Source organism: Pseudorca crassidens, chromosome 3 (genome assembly GCF_039906515.1).
Source record: "Pseudorca crassidens isolate mPseCra1 chromosome 3, mPseCra1.hap1, whole genome shotgun sequence".
In the NCBI taxonomy this organism is placed as follows: Eukaryota; Metazoa; Chordata; class Mammalia; order Artiodactyla; family Delphinidae; genus Pseudorca; species Pseudorca crassidens.
Window position 1 is genome coordinate 146835442 of NC_090298.1, and position 12883 is coordinate 146848324.

At 50.4% G+C, this 12883-nt stretch overlaps 1 protein-coding gene across 1 annotated transcript in view; it reads right to left on the reverse strand.

The window, feature by feature from the left end:
• KCNIP1 (potassium voltage-gated channel interacting protein 1) overlaps positions 1-11974 on the reverse strand; it is a 225746-nt gene extending 213772 nt beyond the window's left edge. Inside the window, exon 1 of the mRNA XM_067732878.1 lies at positions 11398-11974. Within this exon, the coding sequence (XP_067588979.1) occupies positions 11398-11458 (61 nt within the window). The 5' untranslated portion in view covers positions 11459-11974. The remainder of the gene's footprint in view (positions 1-11397) is intronic.
• Positions 11975-12883: the final 909 nt, after the last annotated feature.

Here is a 12883-nt window from a genome sequence, read left to right on the forward strand (position 1 = left end):
ACTCCGGTCTCTGCCTCCATTCTCTTCCCTCCCTTTTCTCACAACAGCCTTTCCAGTGACATCCTCCAAGTCACAAACGTGCCAAGCATCACTGTCATTGTTTATTCCTTCTCCTTTCTTGCTGTCTGCTTCACTGACGTTCTCACGCTATTCCTTCCGCCTAGAACTTCACCACCTACATTCCTACCTGGGCCAAGCCCTAGCTCTGTTATCAACCTCAAACGCCACCTCTTTCGGCCTTCTCTCTCACTCTCCAGCCCTGCCCCTCAGGAGCAGATGCTCTTTCCCTCCCCGGAAGCCCCACAGCATAACACAAGCATGCGGGCGCTGGAATCAAACCCTCTGGGTTCACATCCTGGCTTGGCCACTTATGAGAGATGAGACATTGGACATTGCCTTCCTCATGCCTCAGTCCTTCAGTTTCCTCATCTGTAAAGGGTCAAGTAACAGTGCTGACTTCCTCATGATGCTATAAGATTTACACAAAAACCAAGCTGCTGAAGTGTCTGGCACGTAGTCGGAGCTCTATAGATTTGGGTTAATATTATTATTATTGTCCCGGTGTGAAGCTCCTTGAGGGCAAAGGCAGTGTCCTACATCACTCTTATCTCCTTCTGGCAGCTTCTCCTTCAGGGGAAGTAGGTGGGAGCCTGACGTGGCTCCCGGACAGGCTGCACGATGTGGACCAATGTGCAGAGGGGTGGCTCAGGCAGGTCAGGAAGACCCAGGATGGTAGCACAAGGCAGGGACACATGCAATAGGCAGCGGGGAGTGAAGGGTGCCCCTGAAAAAGTTAGGACAGGATTCAATACTCAGTCTCTAGTCCCAGGCCTTCCCACCCATCCTTATAGTGCACCCTGGGGACATATCAAATAAGCAGGGTGCTTCTAGGAAATGAGTGGGGCTGTATTTGGAGTCAGTCAGAGCTGGTGTGAATCCTGGTTCTTCTACCAGCCACCTGGAGGGACTTAGACAAGTCACTTCCTGCCAAGTCTCAGTTTTCTCATCTATAAAATGGCGGGATGAATGCCTACCTCTCATAGTAGGAGAGTTCACTTGCTAGATGGGGATAATTATAGTATATACCCCATAGGATTGCTGTGAGTGTTAAATTAGTTTAATGTATCAAAAGTACTTGGAATAGTACTTGGTACAAAGTGTTACACACGTCATTTCTTTTTACTACTGTTCTTCTTATAAAAGCTTTAAAAATATTGTTATATTTGTCAACACCTTGCAGAGTGCCTGGCACACAGTAGGTGCTCAATACAGATGAGTTTTTTCTTTTTCCTGTCTGGTTCCAACTCTGAGGCTGACGTACCCAACAGGCACATTCAAGAGATGCTTAAAGCACCAGCAAAGTAGAGGCATCAAAACTTGTGAAAAAACCTGTTTTGAAAGTATATTTCAAAAAATGATCCAAAAAGTTATCATGGGAAAAATCTGAATTTTATTTCATTTCTTTAGACTTATCTTACTGTTTCTGTTTCGAATTATCTAAGTAGCAAATGGTGAGGCAGTTGGTGGTGGGGACACAGTCTTTTAGCCTTTGGGCCTTTAGGGCTTAAGAGTCTAATCGAGCCCAGTGTCAGCACTAAGAAAGGGAAGGAAGAGAGCCGGGAAGACTCTCTAAGGGACCCTGCTGATTGTGCAATTTGACCATTTGACCGTCTGGGAGAGTCTTACAAGGAGGAGTCCCAGGGATGGAGAGAAAGTGCAGCCTCCATCACATGAATGCTAATGCACTGGCTTCCCAAAGGCAGCTGGGCGCCCTGTGGCCTCCAGAGCCCACTCCTGGCCGCCAGCCGAGCCCTCCTCTTCTTCTGGTTCCAAGGTCGGATGGGTGAGGAGGCCAGTGGCTGTCATTTCCTGTCTCTAAAAGCTCGGGAGCAGCCACAGTTGTTCAACCTCTTCTTGGGGGTCAGAGGCCTGCTTGCCCTGGATGTGCCCTCAGGCCGGAGGAGGTAACTTGGAATCAGACATGCTTCAAATCCTTGCTCTCTAATACTGGATGATCACAGAACCTCCCTGAGCCTCAGTTTCCCAATTTGCAAAATGAGGATAACAAAACATCCATCATGGGACTACTACAGAAATGAAGGAAGATTAGGCACGCAGAAGGCTCTGGGACATGGCAGGCCTTCAAAAGTTAGAATTCCTCCTCTTCAAGCAATGCTTCCCCATCTCTCCAATTTCTACCCTATACAAGCCTATTTACCCTGGAGGAGTCCTGACTAATTGCTTAGTGCAGAAAGCTTCCTACCATAACTAGGATGGTTCGTTTGTTTTCCAACAGAGACATCCTACTAGGCCCCCTGGAAAAGGCATTTGACTTTCACGCTTCAGGCCCTTCCTTTGTCCATTAGATTCCTATTAACTTCTGTCAAGTCTTCTGGCTTCAAATCCCACACAAAGGCTTTTGCTCAGAATCCAGGCGGCCAGCCTACTCTGCCACACTGAGCATTGTCAATGAAAACCCTTGTGGAGAGATGTAGTTCACACCAGTCTGTCCTGCACCCTGTCCTGGCCTACAGTCTTGGAAGCCAACTAGATGAAGACCTAGAATGTCCCCTTGCCACACCTTCAGGTAGCATAGATCTTGGAGGTAAAGCTAAGGTGATGGCTGGTAGAAGCAAGGTTCAGGATCTCACCTGGCTGGAATAACATTTTAAATTAGCAAATGAAAACTTAATGGGCATACGTGGTCCCACCCTTCTGTTTCATTTAAGGAAAAAAAAGAAAAAAGGATCAACTGCAGAAACGCCGATCTGGGGAAATCTGACTTCCTGGCAATTCATATAAAAACAAGCAGTGCTGGGGAAGCCTGGGGTTCAGATCGCAGGGCTGACGCTCAAGCTGTGTGCCTGTGGGCAGACCGCTCACCTTCTCTGGACTTGTTTGGTTATCCTAAAATGATACTTAAACCAGAAGGCTTCAAAGGTCCCTGCCAGTTTGATATATAATCCTATAATTACATATATACATATATATCAATATATACACACACATGCGCACTATACTCTGTGCTCTAAGTCAATGTTTCTCCAACTGCAGTGGGCATCCAAGCCACCAGGAGATCTTGTTAAAAATGCAAGATTCAGTAGGGGCCTGAGACTCTGCATTCCTAATAAGCTCCCAGGTGATGCAGAGGTTGCTGGTGTGAGGACCACACTTTGAGTGGCATGGCTCCAAACAACAGTAACTTGCCTCTAATTCACCCTTGCTATGTTCTGACCACAGTATCTTACATGCATTATTGCATTTAATTCTTATAACGACCTTGGAGGTAATTACCATCAATATCTTAATTCTCTAGATGTGGAAACGAAAGTTCACAGAGGCAAGGGGACCTGCCTGAGGTCACATAGCTAATAAGTTGCACAGCTAGGTTTTGAATCCAGGTCTGTCTAATCAGGAGCATGTGTCTGGGGGCTTCCCTGGTGGCGCAGTGGTTGAGAGTCCGCCTGCCGATGCAGGGGACACGGGTTCGTGCCCCGGTCCGGGAAGATTCCACATGCCGCGGAGCAGCTGGGTCCGTGAGCCATGGCCGCTGGGCCTGCGCATCCGGAGCCTGTGCTCCACAACGGGAGAGGCCACAGCAGTGAGAGGCCCGCGTACCACAAAAAAAAAAAAAAAAAAAAAAGAGCATGTGTCTGTACCTGCTATACCACATATATATGTGTAATACAGATTTAGGCCAACGTGTGGCTAAGGACGGGAAGGGAACTAATGAGAAAGCAGAAAGCAAATACACCAGCAAGTTCTTGCGTTCGTTTCCTTTGTAAGGATGACCACTCATCCACCCACTGATCCCTCCTTGTCTCTCTGGACCCTGTGAAAACACAGACTGATTCTGGTGTCCGATTCTGATGGTTTGAAATTCTAACAGCCTTGGAGGTACTTAAGCGCTCCATCCTTCTCTGACAGGCAACGATGGCTGTAACAAAGGGAGAAGAATTTACTTCACAGAAATGATTAGCACAGAGGAGAGATGTTTAATCCTATTAATGAATTTGCTAATTGACCTTCTGCCCCCAATCATTTCATATTCAGGCTTTTGGAGTGTCAGATTAAATGGAAACAGATCCAGGGGCTGTTGGAGATGGGGTGAAAAGCATTTTGCTCAAGGCCTGCAGATGGCTCAGTAGTTCCATATGCTAATGAGGTGCTTTGTCTATCCCTGGATGCCTTCTCCCCCGTCTCCACACACCCCGTTCTCCCTCGAGGGGAGGCCAGGAGGGGAGGAGGCTGGTGAGGTTAAAAGCTCAGGCTCTGGGATCAGCCGGAACCAGGTCCTGCTATCCGTACGCTGTGAGACTCTGGGCAAAGCACTGCCCTTCTTGGAACCTCAGTTTCTTCATCTGCAAAATGGAAACCGTAGTAGGGTCTGTTCTCCAGGGCTGGGAGGAGGTTAATCAAATAACACAGGAAAAGGGCAGAGCAAGGCGCCTGGCACAGAGCGAGGCCAGGTCAACGTTAGCTATTACTATTATTATTAACCCTGCTGATGACCCCTGTTCTCCTATCTCACCGTTGGGAATTTCGTCATCATCTGAAACTGACGGCTTCCCACAGAAGTCACCCGAGAAACTGCTTGGGATTTCAGTGGCCATAGTTATGATGGCTCTGGGGCCCACGGGGTGGACTCAGAGGCCACAGCTCGAAGGCACAGAGATCACCAAGGACCACCAACGTCCATCAGCGTGCAGACTGATCATGCAGTCACAGTGCAGACGGAGCGACAGAGGAGGAAGGGACCTGCCCTGAGATGGGACAAAAGGCAGCAGCAAAGCCACTACTGCCCCAAGCTGCTGGAATCATCTCACCTTCTGTGAACCACTATGCTCACCACCTCCTGGGCCCCTCCCACAGCCCTAAGGAGATAAGGGAGACACCATCATTGCCCTCATCTTAGAGAGGAGGAAACGGAGGCTCAGAGAGGTTCAGCTAAGAAGTCACAGAGTCGGAGTTTGAACCCAAGTCTCTTACTTTAACCCAGTGGTCCTAACCATTGCACACCCTATTCCTAACTCTCTGATTTGACTGTAGCTCCCACTGCCACCCCCCATCCCCCAACTGCCCCAGTGAAGCTTTCAGTTTGGCCTGGAATAAGAAGAATTAATCCAATGCTCTGCTCCCACGGCTACTCTAGTGATAGCCCAACTGATCACAGCTACTCCCTAAAGGTGACCTATTTAAAACACTACCTGGAGGGAGGGGAAGCATTTAAAGATAAGTCAAATTGTCTGAAAGTCTCAGGACTCTCTCAGTCTCTCTCTCTCTCTCTCTCTCTCTCTCTCTCTCTCTCTCTCACACACACACACACACACACACACACACACACACACACACACACACACAGTATCTCTCTCTCTCTCTCTCTCTCTCTCTCTCTCTCTCTCTTTCTCTCCCCCCGCCCCCCAATACTGCTCGGCTTCTGCCTGATGAATGGGAACATCAGCTCCAGGGCCATTATGCAGAACTTTGCAGCACTTCTCCCCATGAGCGGACCGGATTTCTCATCTGCGAGGCCGCATTCCTGCACTCCTTGGAGCCATCAGGGACTCACAACCTGGTCTATCCATCCTTATCTCCATGCAGGCAACATCCATCAGCAACAGGCCTTGACAGAGGCCCTGAAATAAGACTCATTCCCTGAGAGCTAGTCAGAGAGACGAATGCGTAAATCCATAATCACATATTGTTCGGGACTGTAGCCAAGGGAAGGAGCAACAGCTGTAGGGGAGCAGGGGAGGGAGAAATGTGCTCTGCCCACAAGAGCTTGGGAGGAGGTGACATTGAATGAGGTCTTGAAGGGTGTGTAGGAGTTCACCTTGGGAGGTGGAAGTGGAGGGAGAGTGGGGAAGCCAAGGGGGATCTTGGGTAGAAACATCAGGGAAGCAAAGTTAAAGGACACTTACGGGATTACTTAGTGAACAAATAACTGAGTGGACAGATACACAGATTCTTGATCTCACCTAGACAAGACAAAGGGGAACCTGAAATACAAGGGAGGGCATTGAGGGTCGGTCCTCACTTTAGTTTTTTGAATGAATCAACAAAAGAGTGAGAGCCTAGAGATACTTTTCCATCTTCCCACCTTCCCCAAGGTACAGATATCCAAAAAATTACCAGAACTCTTCTTGACTGAACTTATAATTTTCAGCTCTTCATGAAGCACTTGTTATAAGTTTACTATTAATTATTTGTACCGGGGCCTCCTGTACCACTGACTCCTTCCACGTTCCACGGTGGGGGGCTTAGATCCAGGATTTGGGTAGCATGACTATCCATGCTCTTCATGCAAAGACAGCCTGCTATCATAGCCTTTCTGGGACTTCATTAACCATTCATTAATTTATGGATTCATTTACTCACTCATGCACTCACTTCTTCAACCATTCCTTCTGTCATTCATCTGCTTCCTCATTCATTCACTCATTTATTTATCCCCTCATTCATTCTTTCACTCACTTGCTAATGTATGTATTCACTTGCTCATTTGTACATTTACAAACCATTTATTGAGCAAAACCCTTCCAGGCATATAAGGAAGTCCAAGACACGATCCTTTTCCAGGGACCAGGCCAAAAAAAACCTCAAACAGTAGTCCTTTCACTTCCATCTTTCAGTCTTTACCATCTCCCTCTCCCCATTCGCTTTGAGCTTCCTTGACTTTCTTCTGGGATAAAGGGACCAGAACTGTGCCCGGCACTGGGTATGGTCTCCCTGTCCTTTTGTGACTCTCAGGGGGGCTGGGGAGCAGGAACGCTGTTCTCAGCACTTCCCTGCTTAATAGTAAACAGACTCAGTACATTCTGTGGACAAAGCCAATTCAAAGCCAGCAGACCAAAGAAAAGAATTTATTCCAGGCAGAGGGCTGGTAACTGAAATTCCAGTGGGAAGCTAACTTTTGCTTCAGGGTGGGCAATTCCAGGAAATAACAGAAAGTGGCCAAGCAGTCCATTATTTATAAGTTCCTCCAGAAAAGATTTATGGCGTACCTACTATGTACAAGGAACCAAGCTGGGGACTATGAAGGATGATTCAGAGCAGCTCCCCTGAGAAGCTGATGCTCTGGGGATGGGGTGAGGGGTTAACACCTCCATCAATTGCCTAATTCAAAGCATGACTTGAAAGTCATGAGAATGTACACCTTAAAAGATTAAGGAATTTAGATGGGAGAAGTTGCTTCCTTCCAGGGCTTGGGGGAGCCTTCCTGAATGTGGAAATAGCTGAGTGAGGTCTTGGAATGTGGGTAGAATTTTAACTATTAGACAAGGCAGTGGGGAGAAGGGTAACACAGAGTTAAAAGGATGGATAAAGATGCAGAAATGGGTAATGCTCAGGCATGGACACCTCTGTAAATCAGTATTCCTCTTTTAGACATAAGAACACTGACATTTCCAAGGTGAAATGACTTGCCAAAGGTCTCTTGATCCCAGAACAGTGTGACGGCGGGGCTACTGCTTCTCTACGCCTGGCTGCCTCCCACTGGTCTCCCAGATTTTTCCTGGGAGAATATGCTGGGAGAACATGCTGCCCGGAGCAATAACCCCCAAACCTGGCCTCATCAGGAATATTGTGCTTCCATCAGGTCTCTAAGGTCCCGAGATGCTCACTGGTCTAGGAGTGAGGGGACCAGTCCCATATTTGTCTTTAACTTGCCATGTAGCCTTGGAAAAAGCATCTAAAAGCTGTGCGATTTTGTTGGCTCATCTATTGAATGAACACTCTGGAGATCCCAAGCTCAGTCCTTCCTGAAGGTTCTGAATGCTTTCCCTCGGTCACGGCGGATGGATAACCCAGGCACCCCTGCAAAGTAGGCTTATTTGCTTATAGGCAAATTTCCATTGAGATGCCCTTGGGCTAGTGACGTTCTCCCTAAATTCTCTCGCCCCCTGCCCCTCACAGAGGCCCAGCCACTGCACCTGCGTGATCCTCATCTGATCACCCCTGATATCCCGACCCTTTAAGCCCAGAGCCGTGTCCTTCGTATGATAAACACATACAAAACTGTTGGAGCCAGAAACCCTACCCGGGACTGGGATGCAGAGGCTGAATCTCTGAGGCAGGACTTTTCTCATTCTTACTTAACGACTAACAAAGGTCCCAAACGGAGAGAAGGATAGGAAATGAATTCGAAACTTTCTTATTCAGTGACATAGCTCTTAAATTACTTTAGATTTCTGTGGCCTTCTGGAAGCTCTCCCTGAACACCCAGGTTGGGCTAGGCATGTCCCTCGCCACTAAATCATGTGGAGCTTTATATGTATGTGATTCCAAATTATATTTTCAAAACACGCAGGGTATTTGTTAAACAAGATACAGTGTTTTCAGGACCAGCCACAAAGCAGAGGTCAGCAGGGGCTGCAGCAACAGGACCAGCATCTGAGCACGTGAGGTTTGGGTCCTAGTTTCCTGGACATGGCAGAAGGAACGCTCCAGAACTGAGCTGTGAGGATTCCAACAGGCGTGGACTACTTCCAGGATGGCTTACTCGAGGCATTTGGAAGCCCTAAACACTAGAGCCATAAATTGAATAGTAGTTAAAATTTGCTGACTACTTATGTAGCAGAGCTCGTGCTAAGCATTTGATTTGCATTATTCCTGAAATCCACACAGCACAACAGCTATTTTAAGATGGTAACTACTACTGTCCCTGTTTTCCAGTTGAGGAAAATAAGGCTTAGTCACGCAGCTAGTAAGTGGTAGAGCCTGGATTTGAACCCAGCAGGGAGACCGACTCCCGAGTTGAAAATCTGCACCACTCTCTTCTGACTGTTTGCAATTAGCTCTGAGGCTGGTGTCTCAGACATCATAGTGGCAGCTCTGGTAAGAGCATCAGCAACAGAAATCTTCAAATTTGAGAACTGGATGGAACCTGAGAAAATGTCTAATGTAACTTCCGCCTTTTACAAAGGTGAAACTTGGGTCTCCATGGGGCAAGGAACCTGACCAAGAAGTGATCCCTGATCACTAGCCTTTCCAGCCAGTTTCCAAGCCCTGACGAAAGGGTCTTCTGCTGACCAGCATTCCACTGAGCTAGACAGGAAGATAAGACTCTGCTCCAGGATAAAGGCCTGGGGGGGGGGATGTACGTAGCTGGAGCCCTGGACAATTCCAGCCAGTGTGGTGTGGCTTTGTGCAAATGGGGCTGACCAGACACCCCAGGCTCGGGGCAGCTTGTCATGGCAGCCCATCCACTAGCCCTGGACCCGCAATGAGCTTCAAACAAGTGTTGTTGGGACAGTTAAGTGAGAATGCACAGATAAAGCACCTGGCACTGTGTCAGGCACAGAGCAGGGGCTCGCTGAATGCTGTGCCCCCTCCTCTCTTTTCTTAGACTCCTAGGAGAGAGAAGCAAAGAGCTCTGGCCTCTTGGAATCCTTTGGGAATCCATCTGGGGTGACCTGCAGTTTTGTGTAGGAAAAGGGAATGGCAGACAGTAACGTCTGAGCAATGTCTCAGCTCATAATCTTTGCCCAGCCCTAGGGGAGGAACTCCACATCCATCGTTCAGTTGATCTTGGCATCTTTCAGCAATCTCCTCTGGGTCCCTGGTAGCTGCAGCTGACACAGTAGATGAGGCGGGGTCCTCCCTCGCTCCACTCCCTCCACACCCTGTTTCCTGCCAGGAGATAGTATCCTGTCCATTTTATGGATAAGAAACTGAGGCTTAGGCAGGTGAAAGGATCTGCCTGAGGTCACGTAAGGAAGGAGCGATGGAGCTGAGATTTGCACCCAGAATCTGTTGGACTCTAGGGTCCAAGATCTTTCTGTGACACCTAGCTGCCTTCCAGGAGTGCCACAGGCATTGAAAATATATTAAAACAAATCCCTGAGTTTCTTATCCCCACAGTCCCCTGGCCTCTGGGACCTCATGGTGGTCAGATGGTGGGGAAGGAGACCAGGATTCGCGCTGAACGTTGTCCCCAGTCAAGCAGTATCTGAGGATCCGTGAGAAGTGGGGCTGTTAATGTCAAGGTCCTGGGCCGAGGCTTGCAGACCTGTCCTGCCTAGGACTGGTAAAACGGCACCCAGTCTCTTCCCTGCCAGGAGGATGTACAATGCAGCTGGACAAATGGGTCGAAGCCTCTTCCCATGTTCTAGGCTCTGAATGCCAACCCAGCTTCATCACCTGAGATCTTCACCCAGAGATCCTATTCCTCAGTATTCAGCCAGCCTGATGCCTCTGGGGACTGGGCCAGATGTCGAGATCCCTCAAAGACAAGTTATTCATGGGGAGCTACCTCTGCGATGCAGACTTTCCTACTGAATCAGTAAAGACCAACCAAGTCTTGAGAGTGGACTCATTGTGCACCCTGGGGTCCACCATTATCCTCCCGCTGATCTAATCACTAGCCAGCATAAGGGGTAGGAACTGTAACCTCACCTGTCACCAGAACCTGGGCTCCAACGGCAGAACTTAAAGGTTTAACTATCAGGTTACTTAAAATCCTTCTACCACTCACAGTAGTATTTGAGCATAAAAACCAAACAAACCAAACCCATCATATTCTTTTTCCTAACCGCATCCAGTGTCTTTATTCCAACAACCAACTTTCAAACAGCTGGATAGGAGGCCTGCACAGTCCGCCGCGGTGCAACACGTTTCCCCCAACTTCACATGGACCCGTTTCATGACTGTCCCGCTGGTGAGATTGGGCTTATCTCAGCCGAAGTGCAGGCAGGAGGGACCCAGGGATATTATGCTTTCTAATCCCTGATGTCAGCTCACCTCTTCACCAGACCTTGACAGTGCTCTCAGCTCTCAGGCGGCTCCCAGAGCACGGCAGCACCCTCGTGTGATGCCCCGGCTCCCAACTCCCTAAAGCCACCAGGACACGAGCCCTGAGAGTTTTATCACCTGCCAGCAGCTGATTCCTTTTGGCTTGCAGAAAGCACTCTCTCCCTGATGATGGACCCCCAGGTCTGCACAGCATCGCTGCTGGGGGTGGGGGTGGGGGGCAGTGAGTGAATATGTGAGCACCCTCGCTGGATGCCCACAGTCGCACAAACACCAACGGTCATGGGAACGGGAAGAGCTTCCCAACATGTACACTCAGACAATGTCGTCCCCACCTCCCACCTGTGAATTTGTCTCTGCCTTCTGTGCCTAGAGATTCCTCCAGGAGTAGGGTCCTGGCACCTGGTGCCCCGGAGAGGTTCCGTGGCCCCTGAGGCCGCAGCCCACTCTGGGTCCCTCCTCTGCCAGCTCACGGGTATTCACACCAATCCTCCCGCCGGTTTCTTACTCCTTTGGTTACAGGAACCTGAACCCACTCCTCATGGGGAGGGGGGTCCGGGCCAAGGGGAGCAGGAGGCACACCCCAACCCAGCACCGAGCACCCCCAAACCCAGCCAGGGGAACAAAAGGAAGAAGGAGGTGGCTTACCTTTCGAGGGTCGTCTTTGTTTGGTTTGCAGAGACGAGAAGGTGCCCATGACGGCTCCCATGGCAGCGAAGACTTGTGTGCGACTTGGGACCTCGGGACCTGCCCCTCCCCTCCACTGGAAGGAAATCAGTGTGGCTCTTCTACTCCGAATTGGAGGAGGTAAAAAAAAAGCCCCCCGCAGCTCGCCGCAGCTTGGTATTCAGCGAGCGTGGGGCTGGGGCGCTGCGAGCCTTTTCTATCCTTCTTCAGCCCCGCACATGCACTGACTCACAGGGCTAGCCGTTCCTGGCGAGCCTTCGGACCCGGGCCCTGCCGCTTCCCTCGCCGAGGACCGAGAACGATGCCCCGAAGCCTGCCTGGCGCTGGACACCGGGCCGGTGCGCCCGCCCGGCCGAGGCTCCTGAGCCAGCGCCGCGTGCGCTGCGGGAGCCGCGCTTGCCCGCCCCTCCTGCCGCACGCTCGGCTCCCCTCCCGGCGCTCGGGCTGGGTCTCGGGGGGCCGAGTACCAATCATGAATGAACAGACCGGGGACGACGTGGAGCGGAGCCGCGCGCGCCTGCCTGCCTGCCGCGCTCGAGGCGAGTCTGAGGCGCGCGGAGAGCGGCCGGCGGGTAACCCCGGGGGGCGGGGCGGGGCCGGGGCGCACAAGGGGCGCGGGGTGCGGACGCCTGGACGATGGGTGGGGCTCAGGGGGCAGCAGACTGCTTCTCGGGAGAACGTGTGTGTGTGTGTGTGTGTGTGTGTGTGTGTGTGTGTGTGTGTGTGTGTGTGTGTGTGTGTGTGTGTGTGTGTGTCCCTGCGTGGGGTGCGTTGTTTCATTTGACTTCAAGGGAAATCTTTATGGGGTGGGGCAAAGTCTGCTCCACCCACGGGATGGGATGTCTTAGGAGGAAGGTGCCCTCCTGCTCCTCCGGCGCCAGGGCCACCTTTGAATGACAGGGAGTTGGGAAGGGGAAAGGAACCCTTGGCCCCTATGGACACTTCCTTACTCTCTTTTGTTTCTTCCCTCCCTCCCTCCTTCATCCTTCTCCCTCTTTGACCCCCAAGAACTTACAAGCTATCGTTAGGGGGCAGGACCCCAAACCCTATCTTGACTTCTCATGCAAAAAGGCAAAGTTTGGGTCTACCCGTTTGGATTCTCCTCAGCCCCCTGGTGGTGCTGAAATGCAAGGTTTGCTCCCCTGAAGCCTGAGGAGGAGCTGCCCTTCCTGAGCTGCCTGGGTTCCCACTATAAGCAGTGTTTGCAGGTCATAGGGTTTCCCGACATATGGCCTCATGCACGTAGTCACACAAACATATGTGCACAGGTTCCACAAGTCCACACAGATGTTGCTGTTGTACACACAGACTCATAGTCCATAACACCCACAGGTGCATCCCTAGGACTCCACACAAGACGTAGACACACGAACACGCAGGTATGCAGACGCACACACGTTCAGTGCAAAAGAGCATCACAGTCACCCATGTTTACACGGACTCGAAG